Raw genomic sequence first — 27,904 nt, 5'->3', positions numbered from 1 at the left:
TGCGCAGCACTTTCTTTCAACAGTTTTTAGAAAATTTTTCATGAAGAGTAATTTATTCTTCCAAAAACTTTAGGAAACATTAGTAAAATTATAGAATGAGCCAAGCTTTACAATTCAGGAGAGTTGGCAAGTATGCCCATCTCTCTCTCCACTGTAAACATCGCATTAACAAACAGAGGACAGAAAGAGACTTCTATTTATTCGCTCCTGCTTACAATGGATTAGCACCAGCTAGCCCAGTTACACACTTTGCTTCTCACTCCACAATGGTCAAAGAACGAGCTTTGTGATACACTCGAACCTCGCTATAACGAAGTTGAAGGAGGAGGCAAAATTACTTCATTATATCCATTATTGCCATTTACTGCAATACATGCTCAACGGTGTGCACAATTGTAAGCATGGAAATAATACAACGGCTTTATGGTCCACAGAACCGTGTTACACAGCCACACATGAGATGAAATTTGAATAAAACAACAAAAGATTCTTCGGCATGTGCACCACGTGACTTAGCACTTGATGTGACAGCCTTTAGATAGCTGTCTTCTGTTCCATTGGGACAGGCTTTCACGTCTGCTTTCCACTTGGCTTGTCGCGGTCGAGCAGCAGATGACACACAACACAGCGCTCTGCTGTGTGATCGAGGAGGCAAGTGAACTTTGCTGCACCGGCTTGGCTCGGCCAGCTCGAGGCTTCCAAGATTGCTCGAATGGCAATGCGATTTCAGAGGCCATGTTCACTTGCACGCCACAGGGAGAGGGAGAAGTGAATGCACAGACTGGGTGCAACGCACGAGATTCCATTGGGGAGGTCTCCAAAATCAGGCCAAGCTGTGGCTGCCTGTGCAGCGTGCAGTATAAAAATAGAGAAGCGGATGCACTAATCTTTCACACGACTGCGCATAGCCGCACAGCATGGCACAACTAGAGCTGCTTGCGTGTGACATCTGAGACTGCACCGGGGGGATCTTAGAGGCAATGCCCAGCTATGCCTGCCTGCGCGGCGCTCCGCACCGAAGTGAATGCACTAAGCCATAGAGGTCAGTGGACAAGTGTGATCGTCAGCTGCTGCTTTTGCGCAAGTGCACAGCTATGCAGGGCGATGATAAGGACCAGTGTTACTCGATGATGTATTCGATGCAGGGATGCGGGAATTTTTAACTGCCGTGAAAATGTACCGAACCCCGCGGAAAGCCATGTACTCGGCCTGCATTGGTCGACTATTTTTATGCGAAGCATGTTACGAGAGCTCAACCCAGCTCCTCAGGCGCGGCGGTGTCGCCTTCAATGACCTTTGACCCCATGCCATACCACGTGACACCGTGACGTCACGACAGAGGAGAAATGGGGCTCCAACTCGCGCCGTCGCACGCGGCGTCACGGCGGTATATAAGCAGCTGCGCTTGTTTCTAGGTGGCTTTGGCTCAACTCTTGCAAGATGGGCTGGGTGGGAATCGAACCAGGGTCTCCGGAGTGTGAGACGGAGACGCTACCACTGAGCCACAAGTACGATGCTTCAAAGCGGTACAAAAGCGCCTCTAGTGAATGCGGTGTTGCCTTAGAAACGAGCTGTTTCTAAGGCTCAGGCGTGCGTCGCTTGCTCAGGCGCACATTTCGTTGCCGCGCCGAACGCTGCGTTGCTCGACGCTCACCGCGTCCAATGCGGGGCGCGTAGTCGCTGCGCCGTAGCCCATTGTCTTACACCCCTTGGCGGGTCGACGGGAACGCTGTCGCGTTTCACTCTTGAAGGCGAAGCAGAATAATGCATGAGTTGTTTCTTCGTCTAGCCGAACCAAATATAGCCAAGCAACAGCAGTTCACCAGGCTAAACAGTGGCTCAACAACTAAAATAAAGGCTAGTATGCTTCGCATCCTGGGCTTAACCTTAGCTAAGCCACAGCCATTTTTTTATTTTGGAGACAAATCTAGTTCATCGATAATACATGGATTTCTAAGGATTTCAAGGGGAATTTAATTTACTTCATTATATTCATTATTTTGTCACATCCCCTTTCATTCTAATGAGGTTCGAGTGTAATAATTTGGCATTCATTCATTCATCCAGCTGGATTGAACAGCTCCTATACACGGCACACAATACACTTTGACAAAATACTACCGCTTATCTATACCAAAGTCACCTTCAGGCGTCCCTCAAGGCACTTGTCTGTTATGCCCTTTGTTATGCCCAATCTATGTGAGTGATTTTGCCTACAAACGTATATATTGCAAACTAAAACTTTCTGCAGATTACTGTAGTTTACAAGACCGTTTGCAACAGCTATTTGCCTGCAATGTGATCTTAATACCACTTAATCATGGTGTGACAAATAGCATATGCCTCATCAACTTATTAAAATGTAGGTTGATGTTATTTATCCACAAGCACAGTGCTCTTCAGCTTACCTATCACATTAACTCAATCCACATGAGCACCGCTTCATCTTACAAGTATTTTAATGTGATGCCATCGCTCTCTTGGATAACACACATAGAAACAATTCATTCCAAAGTGGTGCGCATGCCCAGGAATCTGCAAATAAATGTGAAAAATGCCATTGGCGTAGCACATATAAAACGGGACGAAGGGGCACAGAAACACACATACACATGCAGCGCTAACTTTCAATATGCACTGCTCCAGTGGCATTTAATATGATGCACCAACAAGCCTCACATGCAACCTTCGCTGAAAAATGCATCCCCAGAAGTAAAAAAAGTTAGCATATGCAACAACCATCCAACCTCAACTTCAATTTGCTTCGGCTATCTGGCATCCCTCTCAAGATTACTTAGCTGCTACACTGAAACCAATCCAAATTAGTGCCTCGTGCTTCACTGCTTCACAATAGTCATGGTATCTGGCGTTGGCTAGCATTCCTAGGGCTGACCCTGTGCCAAAGAAAATAACTGGAGACGGCCGCCCCAGTAGCTTGAAAGGCATAGCCCACATGACGTCAATTGAAGACACGGGTGCGGCTCTTACCTTAGGAAAATAGCTAGACATATTTTGGTCCGCTTTTATTTTTCTTACGATTTCTACATTTCAAGAAAACTAAATTAGTTTCCCCCATGTTTTCCCTGGCTTCAGTGTTAACTTGCTCTAGACGGTTGTATCTATGAAAAAATCAAGCACCTCAGTATTTTACTCCCCACACCCATCACTTTGCTAAGGCAATCAACTGAATAATTAACAATAAAATATTGCAGCATTATATTGCACCTTTTTTGCTCCACTTCCTCCTCATACAACAAATGTGTTCGGCGGCACTTGCTTAAACCACCATTGCGAACTACCTCATGTGTAAGTCACAGCCCTCCAATTGCACATATGAGGTATGTCAAAAAAGTTCATGCGCGAGTCAGCAAAAAAAGTGCCAGAGGGTGTAGTGGCACCGCTCTCTCCACTTGACCATGAGATGGACTGCTATATAAAAAGGCAGAATTTTGTGCACGCACTTTATACACGATTTTCTTTCTGTCGAAATAGAGGTCCATGAACAGATGGAACAAAGGCTCAATATAAAATTTCTTGTGAAATTGGGCAGAAGGCTTAAGGAAAGGGTGCTCTAAAGAAAGGTGAAGGCTGCGAAGACCCCAAAGATGATGCAAGATCAGGATGCTCCTCCACCTCGAGCAAACATGAAAACATCAATCATGTGCATTCTCTTGTGCTCAGCAACTGCCAAATGACTGTTAGAATTATATCTGAAGCACTTGGTTTGAGATAGCCGTCTGTTCACTGGGTTCTGATAGAAAATTTGGAAAGGAAAATGGTCAGTGCCAAGATGGTGCCAAAACTGTGAACTCCTGAGCAAATGCTGCGATGAAAAAAATGTTGTATTGAGAACTTCAGATGACAGCGATGACTTCTTGCAAAGTGTTGCTACCAACAAATAAACTGATTTACGAATATGACATCGAGTTGAAGTCTCGGAGCAAGCAGTGTAAAGAGAAAGACGAGCCAAGGCCAAGAAAAGTGCAGTACAACAAAGCAAAAATCAACGCATATTGTGTTTTTGAGGGCCATAAAATTGTACATTAAGAATTTGAATCTGAAGGTCACACTGTCAATGCAGCTTTCTATGTGGAGGTCCTGAAGCATCCAAAAGGATATGTGCACAGTGTACGACTAAATTTGTCAAAAGAAGGGCTGGCACTGGATTGTGCATCACAATAATGCCCCAGGGCATACTGAATTGACAGGGCGTGCGTTCTTGGCACACAATTCTAATGCTTCAACACCCTCCCTACTTGCCTAATTTAGCCTACTGAAACTTTTTGTTTTGTTTTGTTTCCTAAATGCTAACTGGTAGCTCCAGGTGTGGCGTTTCAGGGACAATAATTCTAAAGAAAACGACACCACTACTGAAGTGCTTAACAGAAGAGGACTTGCAAGGTTGCTTTCAGAAATGGAAGAGGTGGAAACAATGTATTGTGTATAATGGGAAGTATTTTGAAGGTGTCCACATTGATGCACCTGAAGGTCTGCAAACTTATTTTAATGCGATTATCATTCTTAGGGTACTTCAGCACTTCAAAGGGTCTGTCTTTTTGTCAATCCATGTCTAACCGTTTTCCCACCAATTCGGGTCACTGGCACTCCATAGTCCAAGGGTTAGAGCATCAGGCTGCTCTGCTGAGGAAACCGAATTTGCAACCATTCGTTGGGCCCACTTAGGGTACTAGGGTAAGCAACATTCAGTATGTGCCAGTCATTGGTTAACCCAATGGTTAACCCAAGTGGGCATGGATGCACGACAGGAACGATGGCCTCACACATCTTTTTGTTCATTCCACAGTTATTCGGTGCCCTGGTCCTTGGTTGGGAATGTCATGCTGGTTCTCGTCACGGTGGAGTGCTCTGCAACGGTTCGTTAACCACGGAAGTAAGTTTTCAAGACATCTGTGCCTCAGCTGCCTCATCTTATCCTGGCAACTGCTGCTTGCCACCAAATGAGATGCTCCCTGTCGACCAGTGTCTCACTGGCAACGGTACAGTTGGCGACCCTTGCAACGAAGCTGCGATGGCCGGTGATTTCCCAGCTTCCATGTCTCCGTGCGCTGCCGCCATCCTCTGGCAGGGCAACTGCGTCACGGGTCACTTGTCACCTGATGTGCACTGCGAATCTTCAACGTCTTCGGCTGGGCCAATAGCGAGTCAGCTTAAAGCCGGCGCTCTGAACGAAATCTTCAGTTGGCATGGACGCACGACTTCCATATCAAGACTAAAATCTGACGATCCATTTATAATCGTGCTTCTATGCCCAGAAGCAGTGCTTGGTTTTTTTTTGTTCTTTGTTATTGCTTTTGTGCGGTGGCATTGAGAGTAATCCCAGTCCTCCGAGGGAACAACAATCAGATACATTATCTGAAGTTCTGAAAACATTATGCGATTTTAATTAAAGGTCTAAAAGAATGGAGGCTAAACAAAAATCAATGCTGGACACTATTACAGAGTTAAAAACACATCAGAAAACTGTGGCGGATACGATATCTGAAATTAAAGAAAGACTTGCGACTGTAGAAATTCAGACCGCTAATTTTGAAAAATGGCAGCATGAACTCGGTAACGTGCGTGAAGTGGTTGGGAGTATAGCAAAGGACGCTGCATTCCTACGCTCCTGATTGGATGATGCGGAAGACCGCTCTCGTAGGAATAATCAACTTTTTTTATGGTTGAATGGACATCTCCACTGAGTCCGCTGTTCAATTGGAGCAAAAGACACTGGACATTCTAACTAAAACTCTAAGTCTCAGCATAACTATAGTCGGATACAGCTTTAGAAAAAAGGGGAGGCACTGTCCAGATGACAGAAGCACGACAGCCGATTGCCTCCACAACTAAAACAGTCTTGCTCGAAAAATCGTGCTCCTGAAATGCGTAATTCTCGGTATAAATAAAGACTTTTGTATTTTAATGACTGGTTTAGTAGAGCTCTCATGTGCTACAGCACATGCCGGATCGCGAGAGAAAAATAACCCCGTGGCTTCTACAACGTTGCCCGTCGTCTGCTCTTCAGCTTCATTGCAAGTGACAAAAGTAGAAAGAGCAGCTTTGCAAGGCTTTTGCGCTTGTTCACATGTACACGTCTTATTTACTACTCGTTTTCCAAGCTTAAAATGAATCAGTTGCTATTGAAGAAGTACTTATATAAAACAATGCATTTATCGCAACCATTACAAACCTGGGGCGAGAATACGGTCGAGGCAGGAAGGTACAAAAATGCTTCATTCATAGTTTTAAATAAACACTCTTGGCTTTAAATAGCATAAAATTTATATTTTTTGGTTTTGTGTTTTCACAATTTCACAGCACGCATTCTACAGCTTGGTGCAGTGAGCACTGGTGGACAGCAATCAATCGACGGTGCTGCACAACGCTCGAACATCGTCGCTAGACGTTCGGCTATCTCACTGCTGACAATGATGGTTCACGCTAAGTTGACGGCGACAAATCATTGCGTAGAAGGCTCCTACTGCTAATATTTTCTGTTGAGACACTCGTAGGTTTGTTTCATGCACGCATACTTTTATGATTTCTCCTGAGAATGGTTTTACTCCATCACTTCACCCCGTCCGATGAAAAACGCAGGGACACAGTACACGAACACACCTGCCGCTTACAGTAGGCATCAGTCTTTGGAAAACTTTTCTGTTGTAACTTCACTCAAGAGCGAAATAAAAAACAACAACATGGAACAAATACGCAGGATGTGTATTTGTAGCGGTCGCCGCAGGATCCTGTTTTCAGGCAAAGCGTAGCGCAGCACCAGCGATACTTGCTGCAATGTTCCTTCGCCAGATCACGGCTCAGAATAAACGCACGCGGTACAAATGCCGAATCGTAAGCCCGCAGTAATATTTCCAGCATGACAGACCATCACAAACAGTTCTGGAATTCACTCTGACGAGGGGCTGAAGCACACAGCTGGCGTGACCTCACCCAGTTCGAAGCACGGGCGGCCATCTTCTCCGTTGGCGGAGTCACCGGCCGTCCAGCTTATGACATTAGTCCAGAGTGCGCGCCCATTGGTGGATGATCGTGTGCCTCCGCCTTGGAGGAGTAAACGCCCCCTTTTTTCTAAAGTTGTATCCGACTATAGCGACAGCATATCGCGCGCACATCGTATTGGTAGATTCACTCCAGGAAAGTCACGTCCATTGATAGTAAATTTTGCTGCTTATAAAACGAAAGAAGAAATATGATCGAACCGTCCCATGCTAAAAGAAATGAGTATCTCTGTTAGTGAAGATTTCAGTCCCGCTACATGTCACGCCAGAAAAACTTATCGAATACGGAAAAAGTCAGAATGTACCATTTAAATTAAGATATAACAAGCTGCTAATTAGTAGAAAATGCTATGGATACGACGCTACTGAACAAAAGGTGTATGAAATGAAGCCGTTGAGTAGTATCCCAGATGATGCTGCAGCGTCTGTTCTAGCCTTAAGATCAGGCCGCAATGTTCCAACAGCACGCCCATAGGATAACGTAAGGGGAAGGGGCCTCAATCCTATATTATCAAGACTACCGGTTCTTTTTACTAATATTCGCAGCTTCTCACGTTAAAAAGATTATCTCTGTAGCCTAATAAATGATTGTGATGCAGACATAATTGCATTAACCGAAATGTGGTTGACGAGTAAAGTAACAAACTTTTGAGTTATTACACTGTAATAAAAAGTATAATGTTTACTGTTCCGATCGCGCTAACACTAGGCGGTGGTGTTTTCATTGCTGTTAATGAATGCTTTGACTGTTTCTCTGTAGCCATGTCATGTAACAATGAATGTGTATGGTGCTGCATTTCTGTAAATTTCAAAAAGGTTGTGATCAGTGTTAGTTACCGACCACCATCATCAGCCCCTACTTTTTGCGATAGCACGTATGATTGCTTGTGCCAGATAAGTGTTCGCTTCCCGGGAGCACCAATATTATTTATGGGCGATTTTAACTTCCCAAACATTTTCTGGTCAGGCATGTGCCCTTTATTAAATACAACTTCCGCAGAACCAAAGCATTTTGTAGAGATATGTGCTGATTTCAACTTGGTTCAGGTTGTTACTTTCCCTACACGTGTAACGAACACCACATCCTCTCTTTTAGATCTTGTTTTAACGTCATCAACAGATATCATATCTAAGGTTACACACTCGGCCGGCTTGAGCGATCACAAAGTCTTGCATTTTTTCATTAGCCGGGCAATTCTACCGTCCCAAAACACTATTAAAACCATTTGAGATTATAAAAACGGCAACTTCACCGCTATCAACTACGAACTTGCTCTTTTTCTTGATAATTTCCTGCCTAAAGTTGCGGAGCGCTCACTGGATACTAACTAGAATATATTCAAAGAAAAAATTCTCGATCTTGTTAACAAGTTTATTCCGAAGAGGTGCGTTTTTTTCGAAAAGCAATGCTTCGTGGTATACTAAATCTTTGAAGCGCCTATCTAACAGAAAAAAACTTATTTTTCGCACAGCTAAGCGGATGCAAAGCCAGGCTAAATGGTCCGCTTACGAACAAGCTGCCTCGGCCTACTCATCTGCGATAATGAATACAAAATTTACTTTTTTCAATAATACACTTCCGAACTTGCTCATAAATAATCCAAGAAGCTTCTGGAATGTAGTAAGGCCTAGTGCATCTAAAATCATATCACTTAACACGTCTTCCGGCGAGCCTATACCTCGGCAGCACTGTGCTAAGATTTTAAATAATGTGTTTATAAAAGCTTTCACTCCTTCAGCACATGATAACGACCTTCCAAGGCTATCATGCTGCAATTTTTTTCCTATGGATCCCGTAATTTTTAACTCTATTGGCATAAAAAAATAATAGACACTCTTAAGTGGGTGTCTATTATTGGTGCGATTTTGGGTGCGATCGGTCGTACGACCATTCGCATCGGCAGCCGCACTCAACAGCTTCTCAACCAAATCCGCCGCACGCGGCGCCGAATCGCACGCCCTGCATGCGACCAACTCGCTGAAGCGGGAGACACATGATGCCATTTTCCGTGCGATCTGTCGTACGGTACGCCGTGTGCGACTTGCCGCATGCGGCGATTCGGGACACATGGTACGAATGACCGAGCGGTGGGTAGCTCCGCCCAGACCTGCGCCCCTGCGCGGAAGTTCGGAATGCTGCAACTTCGAACAGAAAGTGAAAGCAAACGTATTTGCACAGCTCTCTTGTTTGAAACAAACGATGACAATATAAACACACCTATGGAAGCACTGTAGACGTGTTTCCGCAAGGCCGCGTTGGCAGTAACAGTTCCTTTGACAGCCGCCGATGGCTATGGGCGTCTTGCGCTGGAGTTTGAGGTATAGTAGCGGCGCCCGGCGGCGGCGCGGGAAACGACATCTGGGTCGTACCAGCTTGGATCGTATTGAGCCCTGGCTCTGGCTAAGCACGTTTCTAGGCCGAGTTTTGCGTCAGTTCGCACTTTTTTCTGCCCTGTTGCGAGTGCGAAAAGGCTCGTCACTTCTCACAGACCATGCCGACCACGCTGCGAGCTCGTCGCAGCCTATAGTTTAACGAAAACGGACTCTCCGTGTGCCGTGGGACGTAATGCTGGGAGCAGAAGGAATCGGTGACGCCGATCCGAAGAGACCTAGCCCAGCCTCGAAAAGGGGTCACCGTCATTACTTCTGCGTCGTGGGCTGCCATGAACAAGAAGGCCTGAATCCCAACATCAAATTCTACTGTTTTCCTTCAAGGCCTCACGAAGTGGAGCGTCGGGCACGCTGCATAGCTGCAGTTCGTCGCGCTGAGTAAGCGAAACTTCGCACCATGCTGACTGCTTCGCCTGTCTTGAAGATTGCTTGATTATCTGCGTTCTAAATTTCGGTCTTTTGCACCTACAGTCCCGACAGCAGACCGACATAGCAGCAGGCATGGCTGGTAATTCACGTTTCGAGACTCAGTCACAGCAACAATTAACAATTCGACCTATGCGAAGTGGTGAAGTTACCAGGTGTGTGCAAATGACCACAAATGACCCAGCTCATTCGGTGACAATTCACTACCCCACTACGAACGAGCAGCACAGGTTAGAGAGTTAAATGTGCTCATAGTTGACCTCAAGCCAGCTTGTTGTGACAGCGTAGCAAGGTAGTATTGATTACAGCAGATCGATGTTCGAGCGCCGTCATTAAAAGCTACATCAAGCGAGCAGCGCATGAGCTCGCGGTGCAGCGCGATTCGCACGTACGTGCGAGCTCATATGCATCGCATGAGTTATTACCAGTTACTAAAACGGACAGATGACCGCTACTACAACGCAGGCATAACTACTTGTTTAGCGGCATGCAGTCAACAAAGATTGCAGGAGGCCCGCTGTTTCGTGGCATGTCAAAAGATTGCTGCCGTCGCGGCGCGTACGATCGTGCGCTCGAGCAGTTCATAGATCGCGGCACGTACCGTCGTGTGCTCGAGCAGTTTCGTACACATGATGTCTACTTATCGCTGCTGTGGATTCATTTATAGCAAGCATTTCCTCGCGTTTGTGCGCCTGAATGTAGTTGTTAGTGTGCGCTCGTGTTGTGTACTTCCTTTCGTTTTTCGTCCGGGTTGCGCTGCCCACCCACAGGAACATGAATGTAGCAGCGTGCAAACCTTACCTGAAGTTCCACTTCGTACGCGACTCGCTTCACTTGCGATTGACACCGCGCTAAAACTTCGCCGCGTAATTCTTGAACGGCGTACATGTATTCGACACTGCATAATTTCTTGCCTTTACGCAGCATGCCACCCCTGAAAAAATCTTCGGCGCCCGATATTCGCCGTAGGCCGTCATACAACACAACCGAAAGTGGCGAGAACATATTGTAAACGTGCTTTCCGAAGCAGACGACCGAGCATGGTATGACCCATTTTAGGACAGAGGGCGCTTTTTAGCACCTTTTTCGCAGCGCCCCCTGGGCAATGCAAGAGCCCCATAGGAGCCGGCAGGCATAGCTTGGTCGGCCATCAAATCCGACACCGGTGGCGCTTGTGACACGATCGCTTGCAGCTTGTACAACGAAGCGCCTACGTTAGTCGGCACAACATGCACACAGTTATCTCACGCTTAAATTGCAGCACATTTGATTTCATTGGCACCGACGGAAGCGAATGAGCATGCCAGGCGAGCTTGCCATCGCTGGGAGACTGTGTAGGCCTAGCTCGCCGGCCGTCTATCCGAGGCCGAGGGCCCATGCCGATGCGTCCACAGCTCGTAATAAAGCGCCTAAATTCATCAGCACAATCAATGGGTGAACCTTTATGTTTTTCTTAAGTGAAAATACAGTTAGTTTTCTCGGTGCCGTTAGTAGCGATGAGTAAACACGCCAGTCAGGCGAGCTGCTTCGTATAGATGATTGCTGGCGCATCTGCGCTGACCGCGTCCGATTAGAAATCACGCCAACTATTTACTATATCGCACAACGTTTTATAACATGCACTCTTTCGAGGCCACTTTATTCTACAAGTTATTTCGTGTCAGAAACTAAGTGCAGCTTATTTATGTGCCGCCGTCAGCGGCGAAAGAGGCCTTCATTTCGACCAGGGATAAAAAAAAAACAGACATGATCGGAGCGGCGAGGCGCTCGCTTGCCGGCTCCGCCCCGTCGGGTCTACGACGTGGCCGTGACGTTCGCGCTACCGGCGTTGTCATTGGCTGCGGTCGCCCGACCGATGCGGCAGTCGCACGACAATATTGAAGCAGGAGACAAATGGTGCGATTTTGGGTGCGATCGGTCGTACGACCATTTGCATCGGCAGCTGCACTCAACAGGCTCTCAACCAAATCCGCCGCACGCGGCGCCGAATCGCACGCCTCGCATGCGACCAACTCGCTGAATATTGTCGTGCGACTGCCGCATCGGTCGGGCGACCGCAGCCAATGACAGCGCCGGTAGCGCGAACGTCCCGGCCACATTGTAGACCCGACGGGGCGGAGCCGGCGAGCGAACTCCTCGCCGCTCCGATCATGTCTGTTTTTTTTTATCCCTGGTCGAAACGCCACTCCCCTCTGCAATGTACACTTACATACCTTGAGGGTATCACAAACTAATAAATAAATAAATAAATAAATAAATAAATAAATAAATAAATAAACCCGTCTACACCAACTTCTCTTGCTGCGCCTGCCACTATGTATGTAGGTGACACCCTTAACCCCTTAGCAGTTTTGGATGAGCCCTGCTCATTCCACCCCTCACATTCGCAAAGCATTTAGGACAAGTGCAACTCGTCCTTGCAGCGTTTGTTCACCCCATGAGCATTTTTGATGAGACGTTCGTCTGCAGCTTAATTGGTGTTTTGGACAACAGATGGCAGTACATGACCAGTGATTTCTTCTGCTGGAGAATGTCTCCCGTGTGGCAACCACTGTTTGCAAAATTGTTTTCAATGGAGGCATTAGGTGTGTCGCTGGCCCGTCTTTTGGAAAAAAAAGAATTTCTTCGTCATCTTCTTCAGACTATGAGGACTCAGACATAGAGGTTTACATTGTTTTAGGAAGCGAAGACAAGTGTGATGATGACTCAGGTCAACAGCTCCTCGGACGAAGAAGACAAAGAGCAAAGCTAAGAAGACAATATCACAAGTACACGTTTGTGGACTAAATTTAACATGAATAGCATTCCGCCAAAGCCACTACTGTTTTGTTTTTCTGTACCTTGTAAGAAGTTTATTCTAAGCTCAACAGCTGAATTTCTTAAAGATATCGAGCATTTTCTAGAAGGCGAGCTTGTTTTGATGATAGTTGATGAAACCAATCGGAAAGCCACTCTGTGTAATCCCTTGCTTCAACCTGTACGCCATGCTGCCAAAGCTCCCTTCTAGACAAACGCACTGCTAACAAACACAGCTAATGTGACAAAGACTAAAAATTACTGTATATACTTCCTTCCATAACTTTTTTTGATTACTAGCATAGCCTCCTCCATACTCTCTGCCTATCAGCCTAACCCGATAAGAATGGAGCAGCGCCATTGTGGATGTTGCACCGTGCCGCTGTTCTCACTGCTGGGGGTGCCACTGATGTAGGTGCCGGGGCCACCTCGGCAACGAGTGCGAAGCCGGCGAAATGCGCTGTCTAAGCGCAGCGCCGCTATTTGCCACATGCAGAATATTTGCTAATAAATATGCATTACATCCCTCTAGTTTATTTAAAGGGCTGATTTATCCTATACGCATAATGGCTAATTATGACATTTGGTTGCTGAAGAAATTGAAGTATTCGTTATTTCATGCAATGTCCATACTGCACAGATCATTACACAATTAATCGGCAGTGCTGTGCTTTTTCTGCATACAGCCATAATAAATGAGGATTCATAAGACACTCATGAAAAGTGAAATTCAGGAGCACAGGAAGCAGTATCTATTTACAGGTTTGAAATCAAAATCAGCTGACAGCTAGAATAAACGGATTCATAGTAACTAAAGTAAAACAAAATTTATGCGCACAGGTAGCAGTATTATTTACAGGTTTCAAACCAAAAGCAGCTGCTCTACAGTTTCATACATTTTTACGAAAGAGCCTTCTGGCTGAATGGCTTGTACAAGTCATTCTTGTCCATTACTGCACTGCCATAATTGACCAGCAGTGGCCTGATGAATGTGGTTGTCATGAGTTCAGCCAAAGTTTCATGGTGTCCTTTATCACACAGGACACTTCAGGAGGTGTGATCTGGAGATAGCTGGCACTGCTGCCTCTGTCAGGGTCTTCCATGGCTTATGAAGTTGTGGCTTCTCCTTCAAAGCTATTTCCACAAACACCTGCAGTGTTTCTAAAATGTACAGCAGCTTATCCGACGGATAAAGTAGCCCCCCTCTGTCCTGCAGCCACATAAACTGCTGAAGTAGCTGATTAGTAGGTGGCTTTGTAATAAGCACACAGCACTTCTCACAATCCATTTACCACACGAGCTATGTACCCGCCTACATAAACAGTAGCAGACAAGTGCAATGTAGGGAGAGCTGCAGGGACACTCTGCCCATTTAAGTGTCGCAATACTTAAACAGCTGCTGCTGGCAGCTCATCAGTGGTATCGGATGCCTTTGGCAATGCAGCCGTATGAGCTCTGCTATGCTCCTCATCTTCACGATGCAGCACATTGCTGTATTCCAAGGCCGCTGCGATACCAGTCTTCAGAATTTTCTGTAGTGCTGGCAGTACTGAGCGCATGTCCAGTTGATCATTGCAGCCCAGTGATCGCCCCAGAGTTCCAAATAAAGACTCAATAGGGTCACTACTGAATTTTCTGGTGAGAATAAGGAACTTCTGGTAAAATAATAAGTACCGAATGCAGGCAGCAGTTGCGTATGTTTCAGCATGAGGGCTTCATATGTTTCATGTCAGAAACCCACGTGCATAAGTGGCATCTTTCTTAAATTTATCTGTATACAGTGGAAAGGTCACCTCCAGCCATTCAAGCCTCCTCGATCGCGTCTGAAACAATGGCAGCCATCTGGAAAATTTTCAGAATTTCAGACGCTGGAGTCCAACCATGACTCGGTGCCAATAACTATTGACGGCTCAACTGATCTAAGAAGGATATGGAAAGAATCGACTTTATTTCTTATGCTCCTGCAGTTTATCACCAAAACGCTGAGCATTTCCTTTATGTTAGTCACTGGTGATGGTCACATCTGCTTCACTTTGTTGGTCACGCTATCAATCTGATAGCGTTTGTTGCCCATGTACAAGGTATCAAACTTTAGTACTGCTTTTATACCTTCTTGCCGATTCTGTTTAGCAAAATTTCACAATAGGCTTCTTTTATCCTTCACCACGTGTGAAAAATCTTCGGAAATGCTGTAGTACGTGATCTTTAACTTGCGTGCATTATTTGACACTTGTGATCGTTCTTTGAAAGAGGAAAACTTCACTATAATTGGGTGTGCTTTATCTGCTCGATAGGTTCCTATCCTGTGAGCGCGCTCAATTCCAACATCATTAAGTTCCAGTTTAGTGCGGCACAGGTTTGAGACAAGTTCACTTGATTTAGTTGCGTTTTCGCTAGTATCACTATCTTGAAAACCATAAAAAAGTCGATTATCCCACCTTTGACGATTCTCAATATTGTTACGTAGAAAGACGCAGACGAAAAGCTATGTACAAATATATTTACAAGGAAAATACGCTGCGCTTGGCCAAGAGGCAACAGCCCGCGCTAGCTTCTAACCGTCGTCGTCGTCTTCACTCTGCTGGCCTTTCGTGATCGCACATATTGTGCCGTAGCACTACCCCCGGCTGCAAAAGCGCCGTCCCGGAGCGACTAAAGATCGGACGCGGAAGCAGTGTAGTAGGCCTTGAGCCTACTGACGTGTACGACATCACTAGATGCCACAGGAGAGGACAAGGTTGAGCCCACAGGAGCGTTTTCGACACAGAAACACCGTCGACTTGCACGTCAAGAAGGTTCAGATGAGTGGGCAAAGTCAGTAGAGGATTTGGCGGCGTAGGGAGCAATGCAGCGTCACCTCGAGGCGCTGCATCGTCTAGTTTTCCGGCTGGGAGCGGCGTCCGAAGGGAGTCGGCGAATAGGAGCGACGAGGTTGGGGAGAGCGAGATTGTCGTCGTTGGGGCGAAGGCGAAGGAGAATAGGGGCGGTTCGTTGCAGGAGAATCAGTGGCGGCGTTATCGGAGCGTGCGGCATAGGGATGAGAAGGGCCACCTGAGGGGCGAGAGTAGGCAGTATAAGTAGACCGGATCGGGGAACTCGAGCGACTACGACAGTGCCGAGAAATGTGCCCGATTCGATGGCAGTGGAAACAAATAGGCTTGTCGTCAGCAGTGCGCCATTCAGATGGGTTGCGGAAACGTGGTGGGTAAGAAGATGCGGGACGGGGCGAAATCGAAGAAGCCGGGCGGGTATCAAGGCGATGGGCCGAGCAGATGGTGTGAAGACCCATGTTTTCAAACTCCTGGCGGACAACTGCCTGGATCAGTGAGACCGTGACTGCAGATGGGTTGGTGGGACTGGAGTCGAAGGCAGCCGGATAGGCGGCCTCGATCTCATGCCGGACGATCCTGGTAACATCGGCAGTGTTGTTGGGACGAGGAGCGTCGGCACAGGAAGATGTCGCTGGGGTGTTGGGCAGACGGGCAAACTGCTGGTCAATACGTCAGCTTTTGGCGAGTTCCAGGCGGCGGCACTCTTTTATAACAGCATCCACCGTGGCTACGTTGTTGCAAACGAGCAAGTTGAAGGCGTCATTGGCAATGCCTTTGAGGATGTGGGAAACCTTGTCTGACTCGGTCATGTGGGTGTCAACTTTGCGGCACAGAGCCAAGACGTCCTGAATGTACGTGACATAGGGCTCTGTTGACATCTGCACACGGCCGGAAAGCGCCTTCCGCGCGGCAAGTTGTTGACCGTAGGGGTTGCCGAACAAGTCTCGAAGCTGTGTCTTAAGTGAATCCCAACTGGTGAGCTCATCTTCGTGTGTGCGATACCAAACGCGAGGTGTGCCACCCAGGTAAAATACTACGTTGGCGAGCATAATAGTAGGGTCCCACCGGTTATTGCGGCTGACGTGTTCATACAGGCGGATCCAGTCATCGACGTCTTCCCCATCTTGGCCCGAGAATACGCCAGGATCACGGGGAGCGGGGAGAGCGATGTAGGTCGTCGAAGTGGCAGCAGGTGTCGGAGCCGGCGGAGTCGGGTTGTCGTCGCCGGGAGCCATGAAGGAAGGCTCGACGTACCGTCCACTGCGAAGCTCCGTGACGAGGTACGGGGAACGTCCACCTCCACCAGTATGTTACGTAGAAAGACGCAGACGAAAAGCTATGTACAAATATATTTACAAGGAAAATACGCTGCGCTTGGCCAAGAGGCAACAGCCCGCGCTAGCTTCTAACCGTCGTCAATTTTTGAACCAAAAGTCGACAATGTTGCGCCTGAAGTCTTTCTTTCCTGATGTGTTCATATGCCTTGGTAGAAAGGTGCCCTGAGCACGATGCAATGGCGTACCACATCTTCCGACCACATTGGCATCTTTCGCTTGTAGTTCAAAATTTGGTTTAATAGAAACACTGCAGCAATATGCTTCTGATTGGCTTGCTCCTTAATGTATGCAATGTTGCCAAATCCAGAGTCTTCTTTAAGTCTTTTCAGCTGTTTTGTATTGATCGACTGTGGTGCGGGGTTTCTCTATTTACTTCTTCAGGTCTCTCTCCTTCCTCCTCCGTTTTGTTCTTTTTACTACCAGAAGGCTGGCAGATCTGAGGTCAACTTGTGTTGTTTCGTCAGCATGAACAATCAGTGCTTAATTCTAATTTGAACTTACGCAGCATGAATGCTCTTGTGCAACAACAAAAAAGTTGTCACTTGGAATTGGAGAGCACCCAGTTACATGACTAACATCAGATACCAACACTTCGGGAACTGAATTTTCGTCATACCTCTTGCATATTTTTGTGGGCTCATCTTGGCTTTGCTGGTTCTCCAAAGCTAATCTTTTTCTGATGCTTTTGCCATTTCTTTCATTCAACGTACAAGTTTGCATGTACGACGGGTAGTTGGCCAACACAGAGGGCACAATGCACTTCAGACAGCGCCGTTTGCCCTCTAAGAAGTCAGAGTCTGTGAAATATTTACTACACACCCTCGAATAGTTCGAGGAACAGTTCAGGGCCCAGTCATCTCTTATCGTTTTTAGCCGCTGCTCGCACAGCGCAGCTTTGGTGGAGATCTCATGGAAAGAGACGCCAGGCTCCTCCTTTTTCCCGTTTTAGTGACACAGTGCACACGGCAGCATGCCATCGAGATCTGTAAATTGAAGGGGGAAGTGGGTATCCCGACCTTCATTAAAACCCCCTTTATCAAATTTAATAAAACTGCACAGCCTTGTTCAGTTTTCTATGCTTATTCCACATATGCAATTGTTTTTAAGGTATGCCAATTGGTTCCTAAGCTAACTAAAATTAATTAGCATTATTTCTGGGAACAATGGAGCAAAAACTACTCATCAAAATCTTGCTTTAGGCACATAGCTGGATACTAGGAACCATAAGCTTCGCAATGGTAGGAACAGTTTTTTGGTATAACAATTATTGACAATTATACAGTACATCAAAGCTCTCTGTTCAAGATGGGTTCAGAGTGACTGTTTAATGTACGGAAAATAACAAAATTTTAAAAATGAGATACAAAGATCTGGTCCTACCATTATGTGCATTATTCATGTACCTCAGTACTGCAACAAAAATTACAATTATCGGTGCCCTGATTACTGCGAAATCGCTCCCGGAAGGATGCAAATATTAAAAAATTATTGTTTTGAGAAAATGCAAAAAAAAAAGAAAAACGGACAAGCTCATTTTTATTCAAGTATAACAATAAGTATTAATATATCCACATATCTAAATGGTCAGTAGCCACCAGGGATGTAACCTGTCTGCCTACAGCTACCCAAGTGGCGTTTTTTGAAGGCTTGTCGCAGATTTTCTGCAGACGCACGCTTGCGGGCTGCTGCTCGCCGGTTATCTTTCTCGGCCATTCTCATGCTGTTCAGTAGCCCCAGGTTCAAATGAAGCTCCTGGAGTATGACAGGTGGAGCTCTCTCGTTCCCCAAATTTAATTTCATTACTGCCTCAGCCACAGGAGCTTCAACAGCAAAAAGCGAGGCATGCTGTTTCTTAGCTGCCAATGCCCAAATCATGGAATGCAAGCATTCTTTATTGTTTTGGGTCATGCTGCACTGGCATCTTTGAAGCAATTTTTCTTCTGAGAGGCACTCATACACTGGTAGAAGGGTTTGACAAACATGGACAGGCAAATTATATCGATGCTTTAGGATGAACTCATTTTTTGCTTGCGCAGCATTTTGATGGCACTAAAGGTCTGGACCAGATGGGCAAAGACTGTGGTTTGAAACCTTGTCGCTTGACGTGATGTGGTGGTATGTTGCCATCACAGCCTTCTGCATAGCCTTCACATTCCCTTTGTTGGATTTTAATGCCCATCGATAGTAGGCAGTGACTTTGGTGATCACGTCACCTGTCAATTTTCCTTTGTCAACAAGTGTTTCGAAAGCAGAGCACTTGTGTTTGGCAATCAGAGTGCGCAAAGCAGTCCCCATCCTTTTTTAAACGTGATTCACGCAATCTTCCTTCTCGACTGGCACAAAGCCATACACTTTGGCTTGTCTGAGAGCAAGAAATGCATGACTATCACCATCTGAGAGGACTGTGATGTACCTCAGTTTGCACAGCTGAAGTGACCTCTGGAACAGCATAAGCGCCGCTTCAACTTCCATCTCCCTAGCTTTTCTTTTTCAGTATTTTTTTGGCACATATGGCTCGCCTCCCAATCTTTGTAGTCCGGGTCACCAGATTTCGGGCCGCGCACACGCCCAGCACAGAAGTTGCTCAGGGCAACGTAGTCGAGCACAAGTCCAGAGAGCAGTTCGATGACCGTGCCGACTCCGATGTGCGACGAATGGCCGCGCGTCATCCACGAGCCATCATTGGATACCGCTATATTCTTGGAGTTCCCAAGTTTCAAGTCATTATACAATAACTTCACTGATAGCGCACACGTGCCCCTCAGCTTCTTGGCAGCAGACGACGACGCCGGTGCCAGTTTCTGCTTGAGATAGCCTTGCCATGTTTTGTTATGAAGGCCACGGTGCGAGATATTCATTGCAGCAAAAACGTAGTTCATCGCTGTTTGTCGATTTTCAGTGCTAGCCATCACACGAGCAGCGAGAATGTTCACTACGAAGGGGTAGAACGTTTTGCTGTTTTTTACGTGCGGCGAGCTCCACTTGGAAACAACATTGCCGCAGTTTTCCCAGATGGCAACAACCTTGACACCAAGGCCGTATTCTCGCTCCTCTGAGTCAAAAGTCACAGAGCCGCCACAGAGACTGCACTTTAGATGCGAGACCAAAGTGCTTATCGCTTCTGCACTGGTAACATAAAAGCGTGACCCCATCTTCGCCAGCCCGTCTGCACCGTCATTGACGCTCATACACGTCTGATTTCCGCTTCGTTGCCGAAGTCCTCGCAGTTTGTTAGAGGTCTCCCTCTGCTTGCTTCTGCCGTTGGAGCGATTTCACTGGCTGCACCATCTTTGTGTCGTGCCAAACACTGCTCCTGTGATCTCTATCGGCCGGCGACGTCGTTAGGCCTGGCTGGCTCTCCCCAGGTTCATTGCATCTCATGTCGCAGCCGCCGCTTGAAACTGCCGATGGGTGGTCATCGCTGTGTTTTTCGGCAGGGTCGGAGCACTTTTCGAAGTTGTAGCACGCTCGCTTTCTTTTCTTGCCAAACCAGTTTCAAGTGGCAAACTTCTGACATTCTGACATCACTACACCCTATGCTAGCGGCTTTCGAAATGGCATCGCAGTTCACTTTTCAAGCGCATCTGTGTGCCAAAGCAGACGAGGCCAGCGCCTAAGCCAACTGTAAGACTTTACTTAGTGACGTGCACTGAATGGGTGAATGGGGTCGCACGCTGGGACTTTTTTTTTTGTGCAGTATTTCCAAATAGCAAATAGGGAGACGAACGAAAATGTGGCGGGAAATCGAAGAAGAGAAGTAGTTCTTTCCAATGCGACCAAGATGGTCACGACAGTATACATTGTTTAGCAGTGGCAGGGCATAAAAAAATCCCCCTTCTTATGCTTCTTTCTGTCAAAATATAGCTCGCGGCAGTTACATAAATTGATATTGTGGCTCAAATATTGATACATGACGCAGGAAACTTGGTCAGAACATGCGGCAGTATTTGCATATTATGAAAATGTCACTGTCAAAAACCAATTTTTTCGAGATTTTTTTTGGGTCTCTAAGACCCGAGTCCCCCTTTAAATATTCTGACTATTAGCAATTTATTCAAAGTTTGTCGCGCTTCGTCTGCACAAAATAACTAGCTAACCACACTTTAACAACAAGTGAAACTGAAATCTGCATTACAATATTCGATTTTGCTAACTACATATTAACGTATGCTTACAACGCTAATGTATGTAACATTTAACATGCAGTTGCTTAAATAGTTGATAAAGCGATGCGCTGCAAAGAAAACTTGCATAGAAACACGTGTATCATGATGTGTGCACATGCTGGCCAGGAAGCAAATGCAGCATCATAATACTGCGAATTCAGGTGCAAAGTTATTGGCATCGCAATAGTGACGTGACCAAATGATATCAATCTTTTTTTTTCACGTCATAATGAATCTGAGCAAGAGTTAATGCTTCATTTAGTTGACTGAAAAATGCGGAATGATCACTTAAAAACGACGAAACCAAAGCTGTCACTCGGACGTCTGCAATATACAGTAAAAGCTCGTTAATTCGAACCGCAAGGGGAAGCCACTTCAGTTCGAATTAACGAAAGTTCGAACAAACGAAAGTGAAGGAGGGCAACAGTACACTGCGATTTGGAAGCAGTAGGGCATGTCAGAAATCTGGAGTGTCAGAAAGTGATGGCGTGTGCCGCGGGCACACGCCCTCTTCAAGTCGAAGCTCTGGATCCGGCTGTGCCACACCACCGATGTCCATCGAAACGAACGCTAGCCGAGGCTTAACACTATCACAATGATTCGCGACGGCCGATACCTCCTAAGCTGAAAATAGAGGTGCACAACCGATGAAGACTGCCGAGACAAAGACGCTGAACATGTGAAGGTGGCGAAGGCCCTGATTCGTTGGCTCTTGATTGCAAGCGCAGCTGCGACGTACTTGATTCGCTGTGTTTTGCAGCTTGCCGTGCCATCTCCGCACAACATTAGCAGCTGTACAAGATTTGCAAAGCGTCTGAGATTCGCAACGGGCAAGAAGTCTCGGAGGTTACGTAGAACGGAGAGGCGGCAGCCGCCGCTGTTTTCTGGCTGACCCCGCGTCGGTTAGATTTTTTTCCGATTTTGCCTTCTCTCGCCGTTCTCTCCGTTTCGGAAGCAATACAGCCTTGTGTGTAGGCAGTAGGCGCGTTTCTCTGGCTATGTGCCAGGCGAGCGTAGTTCGAATTATCCGTGAGGGAACCTTCTCGCGTTCGAATTAACGGACTTTTTTATACATAGACTTCTGTGGAGCTTGGCCGGACCAAATCGTACAGTTCGAATTATCCATAAATTCGAATTATTGAAGTTCGAATTAACGAGCTTTCACTGTAATTTTAAAGAAATATTTACAGGTTGTTGCAGTCGCGTAATCCGCTACATTCGAATGCAGTAAGAGAAGCGTCAAAGTGCCAAAGCAAGAAGCAATGATGGTGCACGAAATGACAAAAGCACGACAAAAGAACGCCGATTGCATCTGGCTGCAACGCTGCGCCTGACTGGGCGGAGCAGCGTCCCCTATGTCGCCATCGCCATCTCTTGGCAGCTAGTAGCGTAACCTCTCGATGTTGGAGGAGAGGCAACGACGGCCGCGAAGTGCGTCGTTGCCAGGCACAGAGGAGTATAGAGGAGGCTATGCTACTAGCAGGTAGTTAGTGCTTATATACTAATGTGTACCATAAACTTCAGTATGCTATTTTTATTTATTTTCATATTTATCAGCATTTGTTTTTTCAGCCTCGAAAACCTGGTTTTTATAAAAAAGAGATTCACAATCAGCAATAAAAAAAATTTGGTGGAACCCATCCCACAATGACTGCCGAAAATAATGAGCTTATGAATCAATATGGCGACACAACATAGTGACAATGCTAAAACAAGTGATGAACGAGGCGTGTACTGACATAGAATTAAGAACATTCGGTGCTATCTAGTGCCGGCACCGCCACGCCAGTGCATGGCCTCCGAAAAACATGGCACGCCAGTTCGTGTGACCACCTAGAGACATGTCAAGTGGAAACCAGGCTTTTCTCATGCACTTCTTTCTGGACATGCAGCACCATCTAATGGCACTGCCGAGAAGTCCGCACATGGCCTCCGAGAAGAAGAACCATGGCAGGTCAGTGCCTGCTAATGCCGAGAATCGTTCCCTCGGTTGTCGAACACCCAGTGGCACATACTCAGTGACGCAAGTTGGCGAGAGGTTCATTGAAGAGTGACACATACCAAGTGCATTCAGGCACAGCTCGCTAAAGTGTTGACGTGAAAAACGTTCATTGAAAAGCGGCACATACCCAGTGCATGTGTGGTGCAGCCTGCTAATACGTCAGGTTGCTGTCCTTGAGGAACCCTTGTGGCATAGGCTCTATTCTGCTCAGTGTGAGAAATTTAAGGGATATTTTTTTTTTTTCACTGCAAAGCAGCGCTTGCCTAGTTACCAAAGTTGGCAAAGGGGCACGCATCTGCCGGCACATACCCGGTGACTCAAGCTGGCATCAAAGAGGTTCAAGACCAGCACAAACTGAGCAGCTCATACAAAGTGCTCCAAGTTGACGTCAAAGAGTTTCTTCCAACTACGGCACCTACCCAGTCCTGTATGTATAGTGAGCCATATCGGTGCAAAACAGGTTCGTTGAAGAGTGGCATGTATCTAGACACTGCCATGTACTCAGCGACCCAAACTGGTCCGACGGTTGGTTTCGAAACCTGTTGCTTCAGCACAGCAGCCCAATGCGCTACCCATTCGACCATGGACTACCGTATAGTGCGGAATATAGGTCGAAGTTTTATTCAAGATATATTACTAAAAGGTCACCCCTCGACTTATATACTCGCCCTTGGCACAACACGAATAGTCGTCTGGCAACATGTAGGAGCAACATGCAGACCTTTCGTTATCCCCACCGTTATCCCCTCCTTGGTGACCGACGCGGACACGGCCTACGCAGTTGGGCAGACGCCATCTTCCCTATTTGTGCAGCGATCGTTCCTGGCGTTGCTAATTTCCCGACAACCCGCAAAATGAGTACGAGTACTCGACGTCAGTTCACCGCGGCGTTTAAGAAGAAAGTCATCGAATATGCTGAAATGCATGGGAACATGTCTGCCCAGCGGCAATTCGGCGTGTCGGAAAAAAGCATCCGGTACTGGCAAACGCAGAAAGTCAAGCTGTCTGCCTGCCACGTGCAAAAGACGTCCTTTCGCGGTCACTGCGCGGTGCAACCGGAGCTCGAAGATAAGGTGGCGGATTTCATCCGTGAGCATCGTGCCAGATCTTTGCCAGTGACAGCGGAAGTCATCCGCATCAAAGCTATTAAGATCGCCCGGGAATCCGGACTGCCCAAGGAACAATTCAAGGGCTCCATTTATTGGGTTCGTCGCTTCATGCGACGCAAAGGATTTGCACTTCGACGGCGCACATCAATCTGCCAGAAGCTGCCAGAGGCATACAAGGACAAGCTGGTCGAATTCCAGCGCTATGTTAACTGTCTCCGGCAGCACAATGGCTACATGTTGGGACAGATCGGCAACGTTGATGAAATGCCGGTGAGGTTCGACATGCCGTCGCCCACCACAGTGTGCGAACCCAGCGCAAAAGAAGTCAAGCTTCTTTCTACGAGGAACGAGCATTCGCGCTTCACGGTGATGCTCGCGTGTACTGCAGACGGCAGAAAGCTGCCCCCAACATAATATTCAAGACGAAGATGCTGCTGAAAAAGGCTTTCCCGCGGGATGTTGTCATTCGCGTGAATTAAAGGGCTATATGGGCGAGGCCCTCATACTCCATTGGATTAAGACCGTCTGGAATCGGTGACCCGGCGCACTCCTGCGGTGTCCGAGCATGCTCGTCTTGGATGCCTTTCGCGGGCACTTGACCGCAGGTGTGAAGCAGGCACTCCGCGATGGCAGGACGAAACTGGCTGTCATTCCGGGAGGCATGACCTCAACACTTCAGCCACTGGACATCGTGCTCAACAAGTTCTTTAAAGACCGTGTCCGTGAACAATATGATCAGTAAACGGCCGGCGGCAACCCGACGACCCCAACCAGCCGGCTGCACAGGCCGCCTCTCACCACTGTGGCCACATGGGTGTTGCAGGCTTGGCGCTCGCTGCCCGACAATATGGTAGTGCGGGCATTCAAGAAGTGTTGCATTAGCAACTCCTTGGACGGCACCGAGGATGACATGTTGTGGGACGCAGCCAGCGAAAAGCAGTCGTCTTCGGACGAGAGTTCAGACAGCTCAGTCGAATGAGCAGGTGACGACTCTGGCGGCACCACTAAATAAAACAAAGTTTTGTGCCTTATAATTTTTATGTTGACTTCTTTGCTTCAACGTAAGGGGGTCGACCTATATTCCGCCTCGACCTATATTCCGCATTATACGGTACGCAGTTGTATCAGAATGGACTATCGCGCAAGTGCGCCGATATCGTTTGCCATTTCTTTCCCTGATTCTCCTTTCCCTTGCTGCCTATGCAAGTACATAAGCGTATGAATAAACGACCAGTTGGTAATTCTTTGCTCAGCAACAAGTTGCCTTGGTCCGTTACTTCAAACACGATACATGGCGTCAGAAGTGTTTGTCTCGGCAGCAGAATGGACACCGTCAAGTCCCCGGAGCCGTTGCAGCTTTCCGGAAACGTGAGAAGAAACTGGCTACTGTTTAAGCAGAAGTTGGAACTCCACATCACGGCGACATCATCAGACAAGCCAAGGAAGGAAGCTGTAAAAGCGGCAATACTTCTCAGCACCGCAGGTGACAATGCCTTGGACGTGTACAACAACTTCGCGTTTGCCGAAGGTGAGGACAAAGAAGATTATCAAACGTTGGTCAGGAAGTTCGAAGAGTACTGTCTCCCCGAAGGAAATGAAGTTTATGAAAGGCACGTTTTCTGCCTTCGAGTGCAGGACGAGGCAGAACCATTTGAAAGCCTTTTGCGGGATCTCAAGAAGCAAGCAAAACTCTGCAACTTTGGAGAGCTTGAACCATCCATGATAAGGGACCAAGTGGTCTTTAGTATCAACGACAAAAAGCTAAGGCAGAGGTTACTTGGCGAGAAGGACCTTAGCTTGCAGAACTCTGACCAAATGTGCAAAGCAGTCGGAGTTTCTGTGCAGCAAAATGCATCATGGTCGAAGGAAAGGCTGCAAGTAGAGTACACGAGACGAACTGAATAAGACAGCAAAAAACAATATCGATGCCGTCAATGCGGAAGAACTCATGCGCCAGAAGAATGTCCGGCTCGCGGAAAGTTTTGCTATGCATGCAAGAAAAAGAACCACTTTGCGGCATGTAGCAGAAGACGCCAGATAAATCAAGTCGACGAAGCACGAAAGGCCGATGATAACTTCGATATCCTGAATATCGGCGTGTGCGGCATAACTGACGGCATGGGAGCAGATTGGAAAGTTCGCGGCAAGATAGCCGGCCAAGAATTGCGATTTAAAGTAGACACTGGCTCGCAAGCCAACCTACTACCTCTGTCTGTGTTCAGGCGTGCCAATCAAGCAATGGAGCCAAGAAAAAGCACAGCAGTTTTAACGGCATATAACGAAAGCATTATCAAGCATGTGGGAGTCTCAACAGAAGTCCTGAGCATAAACAGCCAAGAACGTCACGTTACATTTTTTATTGTGAAGAAAGGTTGCCATGCCATCATTGGTCTCAAGGCATGTCGGGAATTCAGACTGATTCAAGCAGTGAATGCTGTAGACTCAAGCGAAGAAGGCGCTCCCCCGCTGCCTTTTCCCCACCTATTTCGTGGAACCGGCTGCATAAAGCGACTGTACAAGATGGTACTGCGATGGGATGCCGTTCCAGTGGTGCAGCCTGCCCGAAGGGTACCGTTGGCAATGAAGGAACCGCTTCGTGAAGAGCTGAACCGCATGGAAGGGGCCTCTATCATTGCGAAAGTGGACGAGCCTACCGACTGGGTAAGCCCTTTAGTTGTAGTAAGAAAAAAGGACGATTGGCTTCGCATATGTTTGGATCCAAGGGCCATAAACAAAAGTATGATGCGTGAACATTATCCGATGCCATCCCAGGAAGACATTGAAATCGAAATATCGGGTGCAAAGTACTTTTCTCGGCTTGACGCAAACGCTGGTTTCCATCAGATACTATTAGACGAAGCTACGTCGTGCGCGTGCACTTTTGCAACGCCCTTTGGGCGCTACAGGTTTTTAAGGCTGCCGTTTCGAATCTCTTCAGCGAGCGAGGTCTTCCAGAAGACATTAACAGAAATATTCGAAGGCCTGCGCGTATACAGTGACGACATTCTGGTCTGGGGTGACTCGACAGAGCAGCATAATGAAAGGCTTCGAGCCGTACTAAAGCAAGCGGATCAAACTGGGCTGACGTTTAATGATAAAAAATGTGCATTTTGCGTGACACAGGTAACATTTCTCGGTGACGTGATCGGCGAAAACGGTGTTTGTCCCAGCTCAGACTTAATTGGGAGCATACACACCATACAACCTCCGAAGGATAAGCAGGCGGTTCGAAGAATGTTGGGCATCGTGAATTACTTTTGCAAAAATGTACCCTCACTCAGTGAAAAGACATCATTATTTCGTGGCCTTATGAAGGAAAGCATGGTGTTTGAATGGACATCAGCACACGCGCAGGAGTGGGCTCAGATCTGCGAAGCAATGATACACCCACCGCTTCTAGCCCCCTTCGATTCAAAGAAAGAAACGAAGGTAACGGCAGATGCTTGGGAACCGGCATTGGTGCCGCCTTATTGCAAAAGCACAAAAACGACTGGCGCCCAGTAACGTACGCATTGCGGGTTCTGAGCGAGAGTGAAACACAGTATGCTCAAATCGAAAAGGAGGCGCTCGATATAGTTACTGCGTGCGAAAAGTTTCATCAGTTTGTGTATGGCCGCAGGATCCTGGTCGAAACTGATCACAGGCCACTGATTGCTATCGCTCAAAAAAATGTTGTGGACATACCACCAAGGCTGCAGCGATTTTTCATCCGTCTCTTCAAATATGACTATGTCTTGCAATTCATCTCGGAGAAAGACTTGCTGCTTGCAGATATGCTGTCTCGTGCTGCCATGCTGCCTGGGTGTGCTGAAGAAACGGAAGACGTGGAT

The 27,904-nt window shown here is 47.1% G+C and overlaps 1 protein-coding gene across 8 annotated transcripts in view; it reads right to left on the bottom strand.

The window, feature by feature from the left end:
* LOC135903419 (tyrosine-protein phosphatase non-receptor type 11-like) overlaps positions 1-27,904 on the bottom strand; it is a 256,113-nt gene that overhangs the window by 68,292 nt on the left and 159,917 nt on the right. The window contains exon 13 of one of the 8 annotated variants that reach the window (XM_070534633.1): positions 2,444-2,535. The exons of the other annotated variants lie outside the window; for them this stretch is intronic. Within the exon in view, the coding sequence (XP_070390734.1) occupies positions 2,459-2,535 (77 nt within the window). The 3' untranslated portion in view covers positions 2,444-2,458. Of the gene's footprint in view, positions 1-2,443; positions 2,536-27,904 lie in introns of those variants that run through there. 8 annotated transcript variants of the gene reach the window in all.

This window comes from Dermacentor albipictus, chromosome 2, assembly GCF_038994185.2.
Source record: "Dermacentor albipictus isolate Rhodes 1998 colony chromosome 2, USDA_Dalb.pri_finalv2, whole genome shotgun sequence".
Lineage (NCBI taxonomy): Eukaryota > Metazoa > Arthropoda > Arachnida > Ixodida > Ixodidae > Dermacentor > Dermacentor albipictus.
Note: the sequence above shows the minus strand (reverse complement) of the source record. Positions and strands in the feature narration are given on the sequence as shown.